The sequence below is a fragment of the Sciurus vulgaris genome (assembly GCF_902686455.1).
Source record: "Sciurus vulgaris genome assembly, chromosome: 7".
Classification (NCBI taxonomy): Eukaryota; Metazoa; Chordata; class Mammalia; order Rodentia; family Sciuridae; genus Sciurus; species Sciurus vulgaris.
The window spans coordinates 64,858,041-64,873,456 of NC_136467.1; the positions used below are offsets into that span (position 1 = coordinate 64,858,041).

Sequence of the window (15,416 nt, forward strand, 5' to 3'; positions counted from 1 at the left end):
AACTCTGTCCCATGGATCGAAGGCAACCCCAATCAACCGCAGGAGGCGTCACTTGATGCAAACCGCAAGAGGTGTTTATTCCAGCGTGCTGGGACCCGACTCGTGACTCACGCAGGAGTCCAGGAGTCGAGTCCCTAGCAGAAAATCTTGTAGGTTTATAAAGGCAGAAACCACACATCGGGAGGGGTCGCACATGAAAGGGGGAAAGGGGGGGAAAAAAGGAAAAATGGGGAACAAAGCTGCCAGGAAATTTCAAAGGGGGTCTGGGTTTGCTGATAACATACAACATGTTTCACAATGTTTTACAACAGGGTGTAGATTCTGGTCAATAGTTTCTGGTAATCCTACTGTTTGAGCACTATCTGGCTATCAGGCTCAATTTACTGTTTTACTCTCTGTTTGGGGCTGTTTCCTGGAACATCTTTAAGGGCTTTGTTTCCATTACTGGGAGGGAGACCTTAGGGAGTTGAGATAAAACAGACAGCTTAAAAAAAATGTCCATTCTTTCAAAGGAACTCAATAGGTTCAGGGAATTCTATAGAGCTGGAAGGTTGTATTTTGTAGTGTTGTGAGGATGGTAAGAGGTGAGATTCAAAATGTAAGTAGGAACGGATGTTTAAGGACCTGGTTAGGTTAGAGTTTGCCTTGAGGACAGTAACCACTGTTAGATTTTAAGCAGAGAAACTGATGGTCAGTTTGTATTTAAACAGATCATTTGACTTATATAGACAGCTAGGAATGACTGCATTCCTTTCTGTCTACATATACCTGCCCATTATGTTAATGTTAATTTATCTCATGATTAAATAAATATTTCTAAGGTTAATAGTTAACTGGGAGTTAGGTTTTGAGAATAAATAGGTAAGCTAATTAGTGTGCAGTTTTAGGGTAGGGGAATTAGGAAGCAAGTTTTTTCTTTTAAAAATTAAACTTCTTTTCAGCTGTAGAAATGGGCAAATTACATTAATACTACATGGCTGGTTTAGGTAATTGCATTAAGCAGATGAGATGAACCCCAGTGCAGGTTCCCAGAAGAATGCTTACAGCTGTGTAGATTTCACATCTGATGTTAGAATTTGCTTAAAAAAAAAAAAAAAAAAGATAAAACCTCCTTTCAGTCCCCCATCCCATATACATAATGAAAAGATCATGCATAACACAAGATTTGAAAGGTCATATGTTACACAGATTTAAAAAGAGCAAATAAAGCTCTTGTGAGAACAAACGAGAAACGAGTATCATTAAAAAGTAGGACCCCCCCCCCCCCCAAAAAAAAAAGGGCAAGGGACAGAGGATTTTTAGGGCAGTGAAACTACTCAGTATAATTCTATAAGGATAGGTACATGTCTTTTTGTATTTGTCTAGAATCATAGAATGTACACCACCCAGAGTGAACTTAATGTCAGCTGTGAATTTTGGGTGATAATGATGTGTCAATGTAAGTTGATCATTTTTAACAAATGAACCATTCCAATGTGGGATATTGATAATGGGGGAGGATGCACATGTGTGGGGGACAAGGCATATTGGCTTAGTTTTGCTGTGAACCTAAAACTTGCTCAAAAAATTTTTTTTGGTTTGTTTGTTTGTTTGTTTGTTTGTTTTTGCTGTGCTGGGGATTGAACCCAGGGCCTTGTGCTTGCAAGGCAAGCACTCTCCTCTACTCTTGCAAGGGCTGTATCCCCAGCCCTCAAAAAACATTTTTTAAAAAAGTGAGTCATATTCTCTGAAAGGCTAAAGAGATGTGTTACTTCAGTAGTTTTGAAGACTGAAGTATTCTATTAATGCTTAGCATTCCGGGTGAAATAATATTATTGAATATTGGTTTGCTTTTTGTGAACTAGACACATGAGTGATAATTCCACATTTTTTTCTAGACAAATACTTTTTTTTTTTTTTTGTACCAGGGATTGAACCCAGGAGCACATAACCACCAAGCCACATCCCCAGCCCTTTTTTGTATTTTATTTGGAGACAGTCTCGCTGAGTTGCTTAGGGACTCACTGAGTTGCTGAGGCTGGCTTTGAATTCTCGATTCTCCTGCCTCAGCCTCCCGAGTTGCTGGGATTACAGGTATGCACCACCATGCCTGGCTTAAACTAGTAAATTTGACTCATATTTTAATACTGATGGGATACCATTTTTAACAAAAAAATAAGTACATTTTGTTCAGTTCATTTGTTAATGTTACTATTGTGAAAAAGGCATGACTTATGTTGGTACTTTTGGTTTTATGATATATAAGATTTCTGTATTTAAAAAACGACAGTTAATGGTACAGTTGGGATTTGAAACTGTATCCGAGGATAAATAATACTGTGACCTTTTATAGTAACAGTTTTAATGCAATTTAATCCTTTTCCTTAAAAGGTAATTGTTGTGCTATGAAGTGATGGTTGCGTTAAGAAATTTGCATTTTAAAAATGAGCTGGGTATGTGACTCAGTGTTAGTGTTTGTCTAGCATGTGTAAGGCCCTGGGATCAATCCCCAATAACACATGGTAAATAAATAAATCAATAAAAAATGTGCACAAAAGTTATTTCTGTGTGTACAAGGAATTGAGGCAAAAAGATAGTATATATTCTAAAAAGCTTATTTTTATGTGAAGGAATTTTAAATGCAAGATTCCTGATCCAAATCACATAACACAGAAAATTATTTGAGTGGCTGTTTTCTCAGTTCTCCCAAATATGACCTATAACTAGTACGCTTTCAGATACATGGGGAGGTTAATTGCTTACAGTAGGTTCCTAGGGCAGTAGGGCTTAATTCTTTTGAGGAATGATTTGAATCATGCTGCCGTAAACTATAACAGATAAAGCTTTAAATACAAACACCAAACACATCAAGCAATTTATTACAGCTTGCTTTTGTTTGAGAGTAATGGCCCTTTCTTTCATACTTCCACTAGCCATTTCACTGGTGTCTTAACTGTTACACAATTACAAACCTTATCATTCTTTATTATAGCAGACAAGATCATAACAAATAGGAAATCATTGTGTATAAATTCTAAAGCCAGACTGCTTGGGTTTGAATTTTCAAACACTAACCAGCTGTATTCCTCTCTTTTATTATCCTTTCTAAAATTAGGATGGCCATCAGAGGTGGTAATTATCTCACACTCCTTACTCTAAATAAGTGAATGGCAAAATAAGTTTACTTCCCCCTTGCTAAAAGAAGAAAGGGAAGGAATAGATGTGCGCTTCTGTTTTAAGGCAATTCAGAAATACACCTTTTGAGAAAAGAGATCAATTTAATATTACTTGGCAACAAGCCCACTATTATTTTCAGTTTCTCCCATGCTAAAAAAAAAGTGCATCTTTATGTACCTGCTCTTCCGTTTTGGAGGTTTAATTATAAAAAAAAAGTTCTTGACCAAATTATAACACATTTTAGATTTCAGGTATTGTTATTAAACTGCTCTTCAGAAAGATTATGTGAAGGGTATATTTGCTAAGAGTGCCCATTTTCCTATATTTAACTTTATCAGTTAGTTCAGTTTTATCATAATGAAGTTTTAATGTCATTATTCCAAGGTCTGTCAGTCTTTCCTGTATATGATTTTTAGCTTTTAGGATCATGCTTTGAAAGTCTTTTTGCTCTCTAAGATTATAAATAATAATTACTTAAAATTTTTTGGTACCTTATTTTTATTTTGTTGTTATTTTTGATAGGGAGCTAACCCAGGGCCTCACGTGCTAGGCAAATGCTTTGCCATTGAGATATACCCCCAGTCCAAAGATTTAAAAAATATATATATATATTTTTTTTTCAATATATATCATATATATGATATATATATTTTCAATATATATCATATATATGATAGATATATCATATATATATGATTTAATAACCTTAAACTTGTTTTCTAAAAAAGTTGTATGGTCTTTATGTGTTTAAATCATTTTTATGGTAGAAAAATTTGAATTTTATGTAAGATTACCAGTTTTTTGTTTGTTTTGTTTACTTTGCTGGTACTTCAGTCAGTTTTCTGTCTTGCAGGATCTGAAGTATGTACAAAACCTATTGGCCTAGTGAATTGAGCAGCCATTCTTTGACATTCAGATTATAGGCTTTAAGGTAAACTACAGAAATGTGAAAGAACTTGAAGAAATTTAGATAGCAGAGGGTGTACCTCAGTGAGAGAGCTCTTGCATAGGCCTTGGGTTCAATCCCAGCCACATTCCCCTGCTCCCATATACACACAAAATTAGCTAAAATGCCTGAAGTTTTCTCCCAGTGTACTTTGCCTTCTAGGTCTATATTATTCTGTTATGAAAAGGAATATCAGATGAAAAGTGTCGGTAATATAGAAGTAATAAGGTTGAGTAGATGAAATCCTTTATAATAAAATAAACTTGAAATTCTGTGATTACTCTTTCTAATTATGGGCACCACTTTTTTGAATAGGTGATGATAAAATTTGAACAAGCAAAATGAATGGTCATTAAAATTTTGTATAGTTTGTCTTTTTTGTTAGTGTTGTTACAGCTTTGTCCTTTTGATTATACCATACTTCAAAACATGTTGAAGTTTAATCCTAAGGTATTTGATTCTGTGCTTATAAAAGGAAGAGAAGAGTTCTTAAAAGTGAATATGATCTGAAATGTTTGCACTGCCAGATGGAGAAAGTTTTTTTTTTTTTTTTTTTTTTTTTTTTTTTTTTTTTTTTGCGGTACTGGGGATTGAACCCAGGGCCTTGTACTTGTGAGGCAAACACTCTTCCAACTGAGCTATATACCCAGCCCTGGAGAAGGTTTTGTTGTCTCTACAAATGAAATAAAGAATCATTCTTCTTAGAAATTATTAATTGCATCTTATTAAAATACATATACCTGTATGTATGTCAAATATTTGAAAGTCTGATTCAGAACCCCTATTTTAAACTAGACAACTTATTTTAAACTAGACCTAACTCTGGGCAGTGTTTTAATGAAAATATATATGAATATGTATACTTAGTTTCTAAAGGTTTTGCTAAAATATTGTTATAAATTTAAGGCTTAACATCTCTGTTAGGTATCTTTTCCTTATACTTCAGTCATAAACCATAAGCAATTAAATATAAATAATTATAGATAATGGTTCTTATAGTACTGAACACAATGGACATTGGCAAATCAGTTGAATTTAAATCGTTATTTAACTGTGCTATTTGGTAAAATTTTAAAACCATGCACTTTTACTTTATATAAAATACTTGTAAACAAGCATTTTACAAGTATTTTAGTATCTTAGAAAATGTTATTCTGTTTTCTGGTAAAATTAACTGATCTGTTTAATATTCAAGTCTAATAACATTAATCTTAAATATTTTCTCATAGACTTAATGTAAAAGTCAACCAACAGACCCTTGCCACTTGTGTGAAGTGGCTATTTAACCATGAAATAAACTGTTTTTATTGCCATTGCCTGTGGATATGTTCTTTCTGGCAGTACTGCCCATATTTGGTGGCTGTGCATGGAGAGCCAGGTGGTGCTGAAAAGCATCGCACAGTGAAGCGTGGATATGTCTAGGTTTGACATTTGTCATCCCTTACTGCTGAAGGGAAGGGGAAAATCTGTTTTTCCATATGTTTATGCTCTTTTTTTGCCTGCAGTTTTGTCCAGATGGTCTTAATGAACATTGTTTACTTTGGTATGCTATCCCAGATGTTTTAAAAACTGACAAATAAATGTGGTACACAGATATATAAATTATATGCATATTATGGTTTTTAAAATATTGTTTTTGCAAGATTAAAATATAATTATTTCTGAGTGTTTTTTCAAGTGAACAATGTGTATTATATATTTATATACAGTTACAATCTATGGTTTATTTCCCCAACCATTCTGTTTTCATGTTAAAAGACTAAAAAGTATTAGGGCAATATTTATTAAGAATGTTTTTTAAAATTTTATTCTAATTAGTTATTAAGAACGTTAAGGAAATACTATTGAGGAATCATATTTGTTTGGGGTTGTCTATGCCCAAATCTGTAAGAATTTTGCCCCACTGTTTTTTATAATTATTCTCATTAAACATCGATAATTGGTGAGAATTTATGTGGTAAAACGACAGTGGATTTGTATTCATAAAATTATCACTGTGACTGTGAACAAGTCATTTAACCTTTTGGGACTAAGTTTTATAAATATAAAATCAGAGTTAACTGCCTTACCTGAAAAGATGGAGTAATGCTTGGATTTGATTACTCTTTGCTTTTAAATTTCTTAAAAATCACTGTGAATATAAACAACCAATACAAAAAAATCACTGTGAAACCATCTATTGGCAATAGATATAATGAGAGTCTGAAACTTGCCCGTTCTGGGGTCTAATTAGAATCTCAGAAATAAGAGGCAGACTGCTGTGTCTGCAAACCCAGCCAGGATCCATATTAAGCTTCCTCTGTGTAGTGTTTCTGAAGTATTGACTGACTTTTTTTCATTTGCCTTTATATTCACTGGTAGATTTGAATGCTGTTGGTCTCTTTCCCCCTTTTCCTTTTCTCCATGCCTCTGTACTTCAGTGATTGTAGTGGCCTCTGCTCCAAGCTCTAGTATAGGCTTCATTTCTTATCACTTATTTCAATATCTGGAGAACAGGAGAAGAGACCTGTCTTGCTAGTTATTTTCTGCATTAACTTAGAATTCTGTAATTGGGAGTTAAAAATGACTCCTTAGAGCTGGGGATATAGCTCAGTTGGTAGAGTGTTTGCCTCGCAAGCACAAGGCCCTGGGTTCAATTCCCAGTACCAAAAAAAAAAAAAAAAAAAATTATGACTCCTTAATATCTGGACAATAGATATCTAATAATAACCAATAATTTTTTTTGAAAGCAAACTGAAATAAAGGAAAAAATAGTTGATAAGGTTTACAAAAAACACATTGTAGCATAGGATAAGTTTTTAGAACTTGGAAGAAAATATTTTCCATGAAAAAGATTTGCTTAATGAAAACAAAATCTTAAAAACCACTGATTCATTTTTCTCAGTGAGATATTTCCACATTAAAAAAAAAGGGGGAGGGGGTTAGTGTGTATTTCAATAGTAGAGCCCTTGTGTAGCATGTATGAGGTCCTGGGTTGAAGCCCTAGCATACAAAAAAAAAAAAAAAAGCCAAGATATTTGAAAAACACAAAGCCAATATGAAACACAAAACAGGTATTGGCAGTTCAGAAAATCCAATAAGAAATAAACCTGAGGCAAAAAAATGCCCAGAGTGTGTAGGAAATGAATAAAGGAAGAAAAAAATAAGATCAGACATGAAGGATGGCTCAGAAAGATTGAACTTTGGCATAAATTACATTTCTGAAGGGGTTCTCAGAACCATGTCTCAAATACATAGCGGTTACCATGCTAGGTACTTTGCAGTTATTTGCTAATTAAATATTTATGAAAACTGTGAGAAAATGTGTTATACTTGATAAAAGTATAACAACTATTTACGTAGTATTTATGTATTAGCTACTAAAAGTAATCTAGAAATGGAGAGTGTACAGGAGGATGGGTACAGGTTATATGCAAATACTACACCATTTTATAGGGGACTTGAGCATCAGCAGTTTGGGGGTCCTGGAACCATTCTTGTAGAAATACCGAGGGATGATTGTGTAATGATTTTGATTCATAGGAGTAGTAGTCTCCTGTTCAATAGATAAGATCAGCCATGTCAATGCATTAATTCTAGGGGTTCTTCATTTTTTTGTTATTAAACATGAGATCTACGTGTAATTTTCAGATCTACATTAACAGCACAGAACATACTGTTATGTATCATACACTTAGGTATTTTACTTTTTATATTATGCTATGGTACTTTTTTTTAACTTTGATTTTTGACAAGTTTAAATTCACAGGAAAGTTGCAAGAATAATAGAAAAAAATCACCACTTAAGATGATGATTTTCCTGATTCATCATTTCTTTTTTTATTAGTTGTCAATTCTAAGGAACTCCTCCTTCCTTTTTTGCCCCTCTTTAAAAAACCCATTACCTGTTTAGACATATTCTGTGTATAATAATCTATTATACTACCCCACTTCAGTGGGCAGTAGGAACCCATTCAGTATGGTGCATATGTATTTTGGTTTAGTCCCATTGGTTTTGAGCACTTTCCTATTCTTTGATATGAGAAAAATGTTATAGGCTTATTTTGCATCTTTCCTGACCTATGAATACTCATTCCTTTTAGTGGAGAATGGTATTTAGAAGCTAGTTATCCCCCCTCTGGCAGTGCTGGGTGTTAACCAGGACCTCAAATATGCTAGACAAATATTCTACTGGTAAGCTACATCTCCAAACCTTAGAAGCTAGATCTTTTCTATTTGTGTTTTGACTGTATTCCTTTACATACACTTTTAAAATTCATCTAGAATTTATTGTTATGTGATGTGAGGCATAAATCTGTATATTAAAATGAATTTAAATTGTTATAAGATAGAAAATCAAAGACATTTGTGTTTGTATTGTCTTTTAGGAACACTGATTTCAGGAAGATAATCTTGTTTAATTTTAAATAATATATTTACATTGTCAAATGACATTTAAAATTTTATATCTCATGTCAGTTATGTTTTCTTAACTTGTAGATGCATTTTCTAGAATCCTAAAACTTTGTGAAGAAAAACTTGAAGCAGGTGAAATAAAGAAGGGAAGAAAAGGCAGCAGTATACCATCTGTAAAAGGAATTACAAATTTAGGAAATACTTGCTTTTTTAATGCAGTCATTCAGGTAAAAGTCATCAAAGATTAATAAAATGTAAAGAATTTTTAATTTACTTGGGCATTTAGCATACCTGTAAGTGATCAAGTGACTGCTGAATTTTCACTAGAAATTTCTTTCTGCTTTTTTTGTTGTTGTAGGCTGTCTTTGGCCATCATCATATGCATATGCCTTTTACATAGTTCTTCCAAAAGGTCTTCTTTACCATGGCTTCATCAATAATAGTAACATATACTAAATGCGAAATGTATTCAATTCAATTTAAAATGTTTTAAATAGACATTTTGCTGTGTTGGATGAAATTTGAAACTTTGAGAGAATATTCATTTCATAAGATCAGAGTCATCATATAACTGAATCAGACTTTTACTCTTTTTTTAGAACTTGGCACAGACTTACATACTTTTTGAGCTGATGAATGAGATAAAAGAAGATGGTACAAAATTCAAGATTTCTCCTTCCTCAGAGTCTCAGTTGGTGAGTAAGAAGTATACCATCTGGATAATGGCTGTTTTCAAATGAGCTATTGATGTTGCCAAAATGTCTTTATTTCTCAGAGTTGTCAATTGGGATGGTAGTCAGCGGACTTTAAAAAGAGAATTCAAAAGCATTTTGTGAAAATAATCAGAAATAGAGTTTCTAAAAACATAACTTCAAGATATGTTACTGTTCAGACATACCATGGATCAAACAATGTGAAGATATTGAGGCAGCTTTAAAAACACAAAAAATAAAACAGGTTTGACTTTGGTTAAGCAAAATGTGTAGTACCCCTATTTTGTGGTGGCTGGTTACATTTATTTAAATTTAGCATTTTTGTTCTTTAACAGAAGACTTAGTAGTACCTGGAGGTTTTTTTGAAGCCTAGTCTGATGATAGATTTTTAAGAAAGAAAGAAAAAACAACAATAAAAAAAGAGCCCCTGACATTCAGAACCTGGTTTAACTCCCAGTGAGACCATGTCTGGAGAATCTCACAAGAGGTCTCAGACTTGGTTTCTTTGAGAACTGATAAAGTGAGACAAAGCAAGATCACTTCATAAACTGTCTAAAACACAGACAAAAACAAGGTCTCTCTGTCATTTAGAAAATCCCAATAGCGTCTCTGTTGGACAAAATGAGGAAAGAATGATTGCTGCTACTTTAACAGATACAACTTTATCCTCATCCTCATATCTTCTCTCTCCAAGATAAGATTTATTGAGGTACTCATTTATAGCATTACCTTCATTTGCTGGTGGCATCCAATTTAGAGCAATATCTACTTCCTTAGTTTCTTCCCCAAATTACCCAACCAAAGCCCAAATCCTTCTTTAGACACTCCATGTTTTCCTAAAGTGTATGTTCAACTCATCACTTCAACTCTAAGTGTGTTGCTGGTGGACTTTGCTTGGAGGGCACTGATACTTGTAATAATGATTTTAGTTAGAAAGTGAGAACTTTGGTAGAGGAAGAGAGAGTATGTGAATAGTTCGTGATCTGACCTTTGAAAACAAGTAAGAAGGAAGTTTTAAAAACATTTATCCCAATGAAGTAATCTCAGATTTTTCTTTCTTAGGAGGCAACTTTCAAAGACAAAGGGAATAATGTATTTTAAAAAGCAAAACGTGGTGGGGAGAAAAAATTTAAAGTGGGTTAATCCTTCACACAATCATAGCTGCTTTTGTCAAACTTTGTTTTTCTTTAATGGAGGGAGACAGTGTACTGATTTTGTCACATAATTCCCCATTCCTTATTTTATTAGTAAAATATTTGGGGAAAAGAAGTGTATGGAGTTTTGCTAGTAAATATAATTTATGATTATTTGTGAAAAAGTACAAATATTAAGTAGATTAGTAATTTTACTTGTAGGAGAACACATTAAGGGACAGTTACAACAGCTAAGGATTAATCATTAAACTCAAGCTAATAGTTGTATTAAATAAAGTGTATAAAATATGAAAATACCTGTTTTTCAAGGTAATATATTTAATCCTATTTTCTATTTTTATATGTTCATTTTATATATAAAGGAATAAAATTTCTTAACACATTAACCAATTTCATTACTTTCATTTAAATAAAGTATAACTCAGATTTTTAGAAATAATTTTTAAAATTATATATTTCTGACATAGATCTGGTCATGTTTTTAAAGGATCCATTAGTGGTGGAACTTTCAAGCCCTGGACCACTGACTTCAGCCTTGTTCCTGTTTCTTCTCAATATGAAAGAGACTGAAAAAGGACCACTTTCTCCTAAAATTCTCTTTAATCAGCTTTGTCAGAAGTGAGTACATCTACATTTTTAGTATAAATAATCCTGTTACAAAACATTAATGCCTTCATCACTTAACATGAATAGCTCTGTTCTTACTGTGACATTGCTATTATTGCCCAGACTATCATGATATAGTACTTGATACAGGATAGTACTTGATATAGTATAGTTGTTTAGTCGTGCCTTTATGCTTTATGCAAATTATATCTCCTAATACTCTGAAGAAGTAATCCTTCAAATTTTTCTCTGCCCTAGTCCTCAGAAGTAACTGTTACAGGTTTAATATCTCATCTGAAATGCTTAGGACCAGAAATGTTTTGGATTTTGAATTTTTTCAGTTTGGGAATAATTTCACATACATAATGAGATATTTTCAGGAGCATGTGCAAGTCTAAACACAAAATTCATTTATGTTTTACATACACCTTATATATACATAGCTTGAAGGCAAGTTTTTTTCTTCCTTAAAAAATTTGTTCTAATTAGTTATATGTGACAGAATGCATTTGGACACATCATATGTAAATCGAGTATGACTTCTCATTCTTCTCATTGTACATGATGTAGAATCATAGTGGTCATGTAGTCATATGCACATAGGGTAATAATGTCCATTTATCCTTCCTACCCTTGGACCCCCTCCCTTCACTCCCCTCTATCTAATCCAAAGAACCTCTATTTTTCCCTAGCTCCATCCCCCTCATTTTAAATTAGCATCCACATATCAGAGAAAACATTCAGCCTTTGGTTCTTTGGGATTGGCTGAAGGAATTTTATTTTATTATTTTGTACCAGAGATTGAACCCAGGGGTGCTTAACCACCAAGCCACATACCCAGTGCCCCCTTTAAAAAAAAAAAAAAAAAAAAAGTTTTAGTTGTAAATGGACACTATACCTTTATTTTGTTTATTTAGTTTTTTTATGTGATGCTAGGGATTGAACCCAGTGCCTCATATGTGCTAGGCAAGTGCTCTGCCACTGAGTCACAACCCAAGCACCCCCAGCCCTTTTGTTATATGTTTTTTTTTATTAGAGACAGGGTCTCACTGAGTTGCTTAGGGCCTTGCAGAGTTGCTGGTTTGAACTTGTGATTCATCTGCCTTAGCCTCCCAAGTCACTGGGATTACAGGTGTGTGTCACAGCTAGCTGAAGGAAATTTATCAGTATTTTTAAGTGCATCTGCATTTTTACTGTGACTTGTCAAGTAAGGTTAAGTGGGGAATTTTTTTTACTGTGGTATCACTTTGGTGCTCAAGAAGTTTTAGATTTGGGGAAATTCTGATCTTGGAATTTCAGATTGGGGATGTTTGACTTGTATTATCTGTTTCTCATATTTTCAAAAGCGATTGCACATACACAAATTATGTATGCCAGTTGTTTGCAGCTTGCTTGTTTTGCAGATATGGTTTTTACACCTTTCCATATTAGTACATATAGACATAAGTTATTAGAGTATATATGTGTGTGGCTATTATAGGGCACTTGTGGGAAAGCATCTGTGGAATACATTTTTATGAGTTAGAATAACTGGATCAATGTTATTTAAAAAATTTTAAACTACATTTTCTTTTATGTTATACTATTTACTTTTAAAAGATATAAAGAAAAATAATTTTTTAAAAAATCAGGTAAAGATTTAAGCCATTATTTCTGAACTCTGTAATGTTTCATTGATCTGTATGTCCATCTTTACCCCAAATTCTATGCTGTTTTGATTAGTGTAGTTTCATAAGTCTTGAAATTGGTTAATGCGACTCTTCCAGTTTTGTTCTTCTTTTTGAACTATTCTAGGTCCTTTGTTGTTGTGTGTGTGTGTGTGTGTGTGTGTGTTTTTTTTTTTTTTGGTACTGGGAGTGAACCCAGGGATACTCTTTACCACTGAGCTATATCCCCAGCCCTTTTTTTATTTTTTATTTTGAGATAGGGTCTCACTGAGTTACTTAGGGCCTTGCTAAATTTCTGAGGCTGGCTTTGAATCTGTGATCCTCCTGCCTCAGCCTCCTAAACCATTGGGATTACAGGTGTATGCCACCATGCCTGGCATGATTTTATCTTTCTAGGTGTGTTGTTTGTTTTTGGTGGTATTGGGAATTTAACCCAGTGATGCTCTTTCACTGGGCTGCATCTCCAGCCTTTTTTATTTTTTATTTTGAGTTAGGGTCTCACTAGGTTGCTGAGGTTGGCCTGAACTTGCCATCCTCCTGCCTCAGCCTTCTGAGTAGCTGGGATTACAGGTATGTACCTTCAAGCCTGACTCTTTTCAGTTGTTTAAGTCTGTAATTTTTCTCATCAAAGTTTATAGTTTTCAGCATACAAATCCATGTATTTTGCTAGATTTATCCTAAGAATTTCATGTTTCTTGTGCTATTATAAATGGCACTTTTAAGAATTTGTTTTCAAGTTTTCATTGCTAATATATAGAAATACAATAGGTGTTTGTATATTAAACTTATTGCTTACTCTTGCCTAACTCATTGGGTCTAGAAGCTTTATGCAGATTCTTCTGAGATACCTTGTATAGACAATAATAACTTTGGCAATGAAGATAGTTTTACTTCTTTATTTCCTTTCTGTATCCTTCTTGTATTCTGGTACAGTGTTGCCTGGTTCCTGAATATGGGGGAGAACATTCAGTCTTTCACGCATAAGAATCGGTCATCCTAGGGTTTTTTTGTTTTTGTTTTTGTTTTTTCCCTTTGGACTGGGAATTGAACCCAAAGGTACTTTACCACTAAACTACATCCCCAACCTATTTTACTTTTTAAAAATTTTTAAGACAGTGTCTTTCTAAGTTGCTGAGGCTGGCCCAATTTCCTCTCCCCCTGCCTTAGCTTCCCAAGTGACTGGGATTATAGATATGTGCCACATAGATTTTTGTAGATGCCTTTTATCAGGATACAAAGTTCCCATTTGTTCCTAGGGTTTGTTCCCCCCCCCCAACAGTTCATATCAAGAATAGGTGTTAATTTTTCTCAAACACTTTCTGCTTTTACTGAAATAATAGATGACGTCTTCTTTTTGCCTGTAGAAATAGCGAATTGTACTGATAATGTTCCCAGTAGCTTTACTGAAATCTATTTTACTTAAAATAAACTGCACATATTTAAGGATGAGTTTTGACATATGTGTACACATTGCCACAACCAGCATAAAGTATGTATTCATCAATCCCAAAAGTTTCCTTAGGGCCCTAGGTAATTCCACCATAAACTTCATTCCTGGACTACCACTTATCTGTTTTTGTTACTATAGATTAGTTTGCAGTTTTAAGAATTCTGGAAACTTATAGTTTATGTTCTTTTTTTTGTTGTTCTTTTTTTAAAATCTGGCTTCTTTCTCTTGGCATAATTATTTTGTGATTCATCCATGATATACGTATATATTGATTGACTTTTGAAAGTTGGGCCAATCTCATGAAGTTTCTGTTATATTGGTGATTAGCAGACACTGCTACTTGGGAGTAAGTTCTTCAACTTCCCCCTTTTTTTTTTTAATAACTTTTTATTTTGAAATAGTTCTAAATTTATAAGAAGTTAAAAAGTAGTTCAGTTTCCATGTATCCTCTTTCTAGCACCCCCTTTGATAATATATTTCACAGTACTTTGTCAAAACCAGAAAACATATGTTCATACAATATTGTCCACTCTGACACATATCTTATTTCACCAAGTTTTACATGGATTCTTTCTTAAAAGATTCAGTAATGTTGTAAAGTGATTGTTTTTCCATTCTCATTCATGCCTGTCTTTGCTTTCTATATTACTTCATTTTGCTAACTAGTGTTATGTGCTGAATTTTTGGTGCTGGCACTGGTGATACGGCTGTTTATCCATCACGAGTTCTGCTTGCTCAGATGTTGAAGTATAATGTAAAATAAGCATGCCAAGGCAGGCATACATTAAGCAGGTTTTATTGAAAAGTGGTAATACGGACTTCTCCCAGCGAGAGAAGGGGGCCATGGCTGATGTTCTAGAATCCCAAGAAGTGAGTGCGCCCTGCATCTTTTATAGATTAGGGTCTCCTCTATTCTCCTGTTCTCTCAGTGCTTATCTTTCTCCTTGTCTACTTGACGAGGCCCAGAAGAAGGCTAAAAGGTGGGAAGCAGATGGGCAGGGGGAGGGACAAATGGAGTGATTCAGAAAGGTTGGGACCCAAGGAGCATTAATTAGCAGTTCTCTGCCTGCAGCATTTTGGGAGGAGCAGTTAGTCAGGTAACCTTGGTGATCAGAAGGATACTGGAAATACTGACATTCCAATCTCCCAGGGGTGGTCTCCAACTTCCCAGATGGCCTTCATTCCTCCATTCTACCAGATTTCTTATCTACATTAACTGCCTGTCCTCAGTTCTGGCTTCACTGGGAAGAAGAGTTTGTTCATGAGGAAATGTAATCAGTTGGACAAAATGTATGCTGAATGATATTACTCAAAAGACACATAATCCTA

At 34.0% G+C, this 15,416-nt stretch overlaps 1 protein-coding gene across 1 annotated transcript in view; it reads left to right on the forward strand.

Annotated features, from left to right (window-relative positions):
- The window catches only part of USP45 (ubiquitin specific peptidase 45), a 78,885-nt gene that overhangs the window by 20,846 nt on the left and 42,623 nt on the right, over positions 1-15,416 (forward strand). The window contains 3 exon segments of the mRNA XM_079148643.1: positions 8,582-8,724; positions 9,097-9,192; positions 10,852-10,982. Coding sequence (XP_079004769.1) covers positions 8,582-8,724; positions 9,097-9,192; positions 10,852-10,982 — 370 coding nt within the window.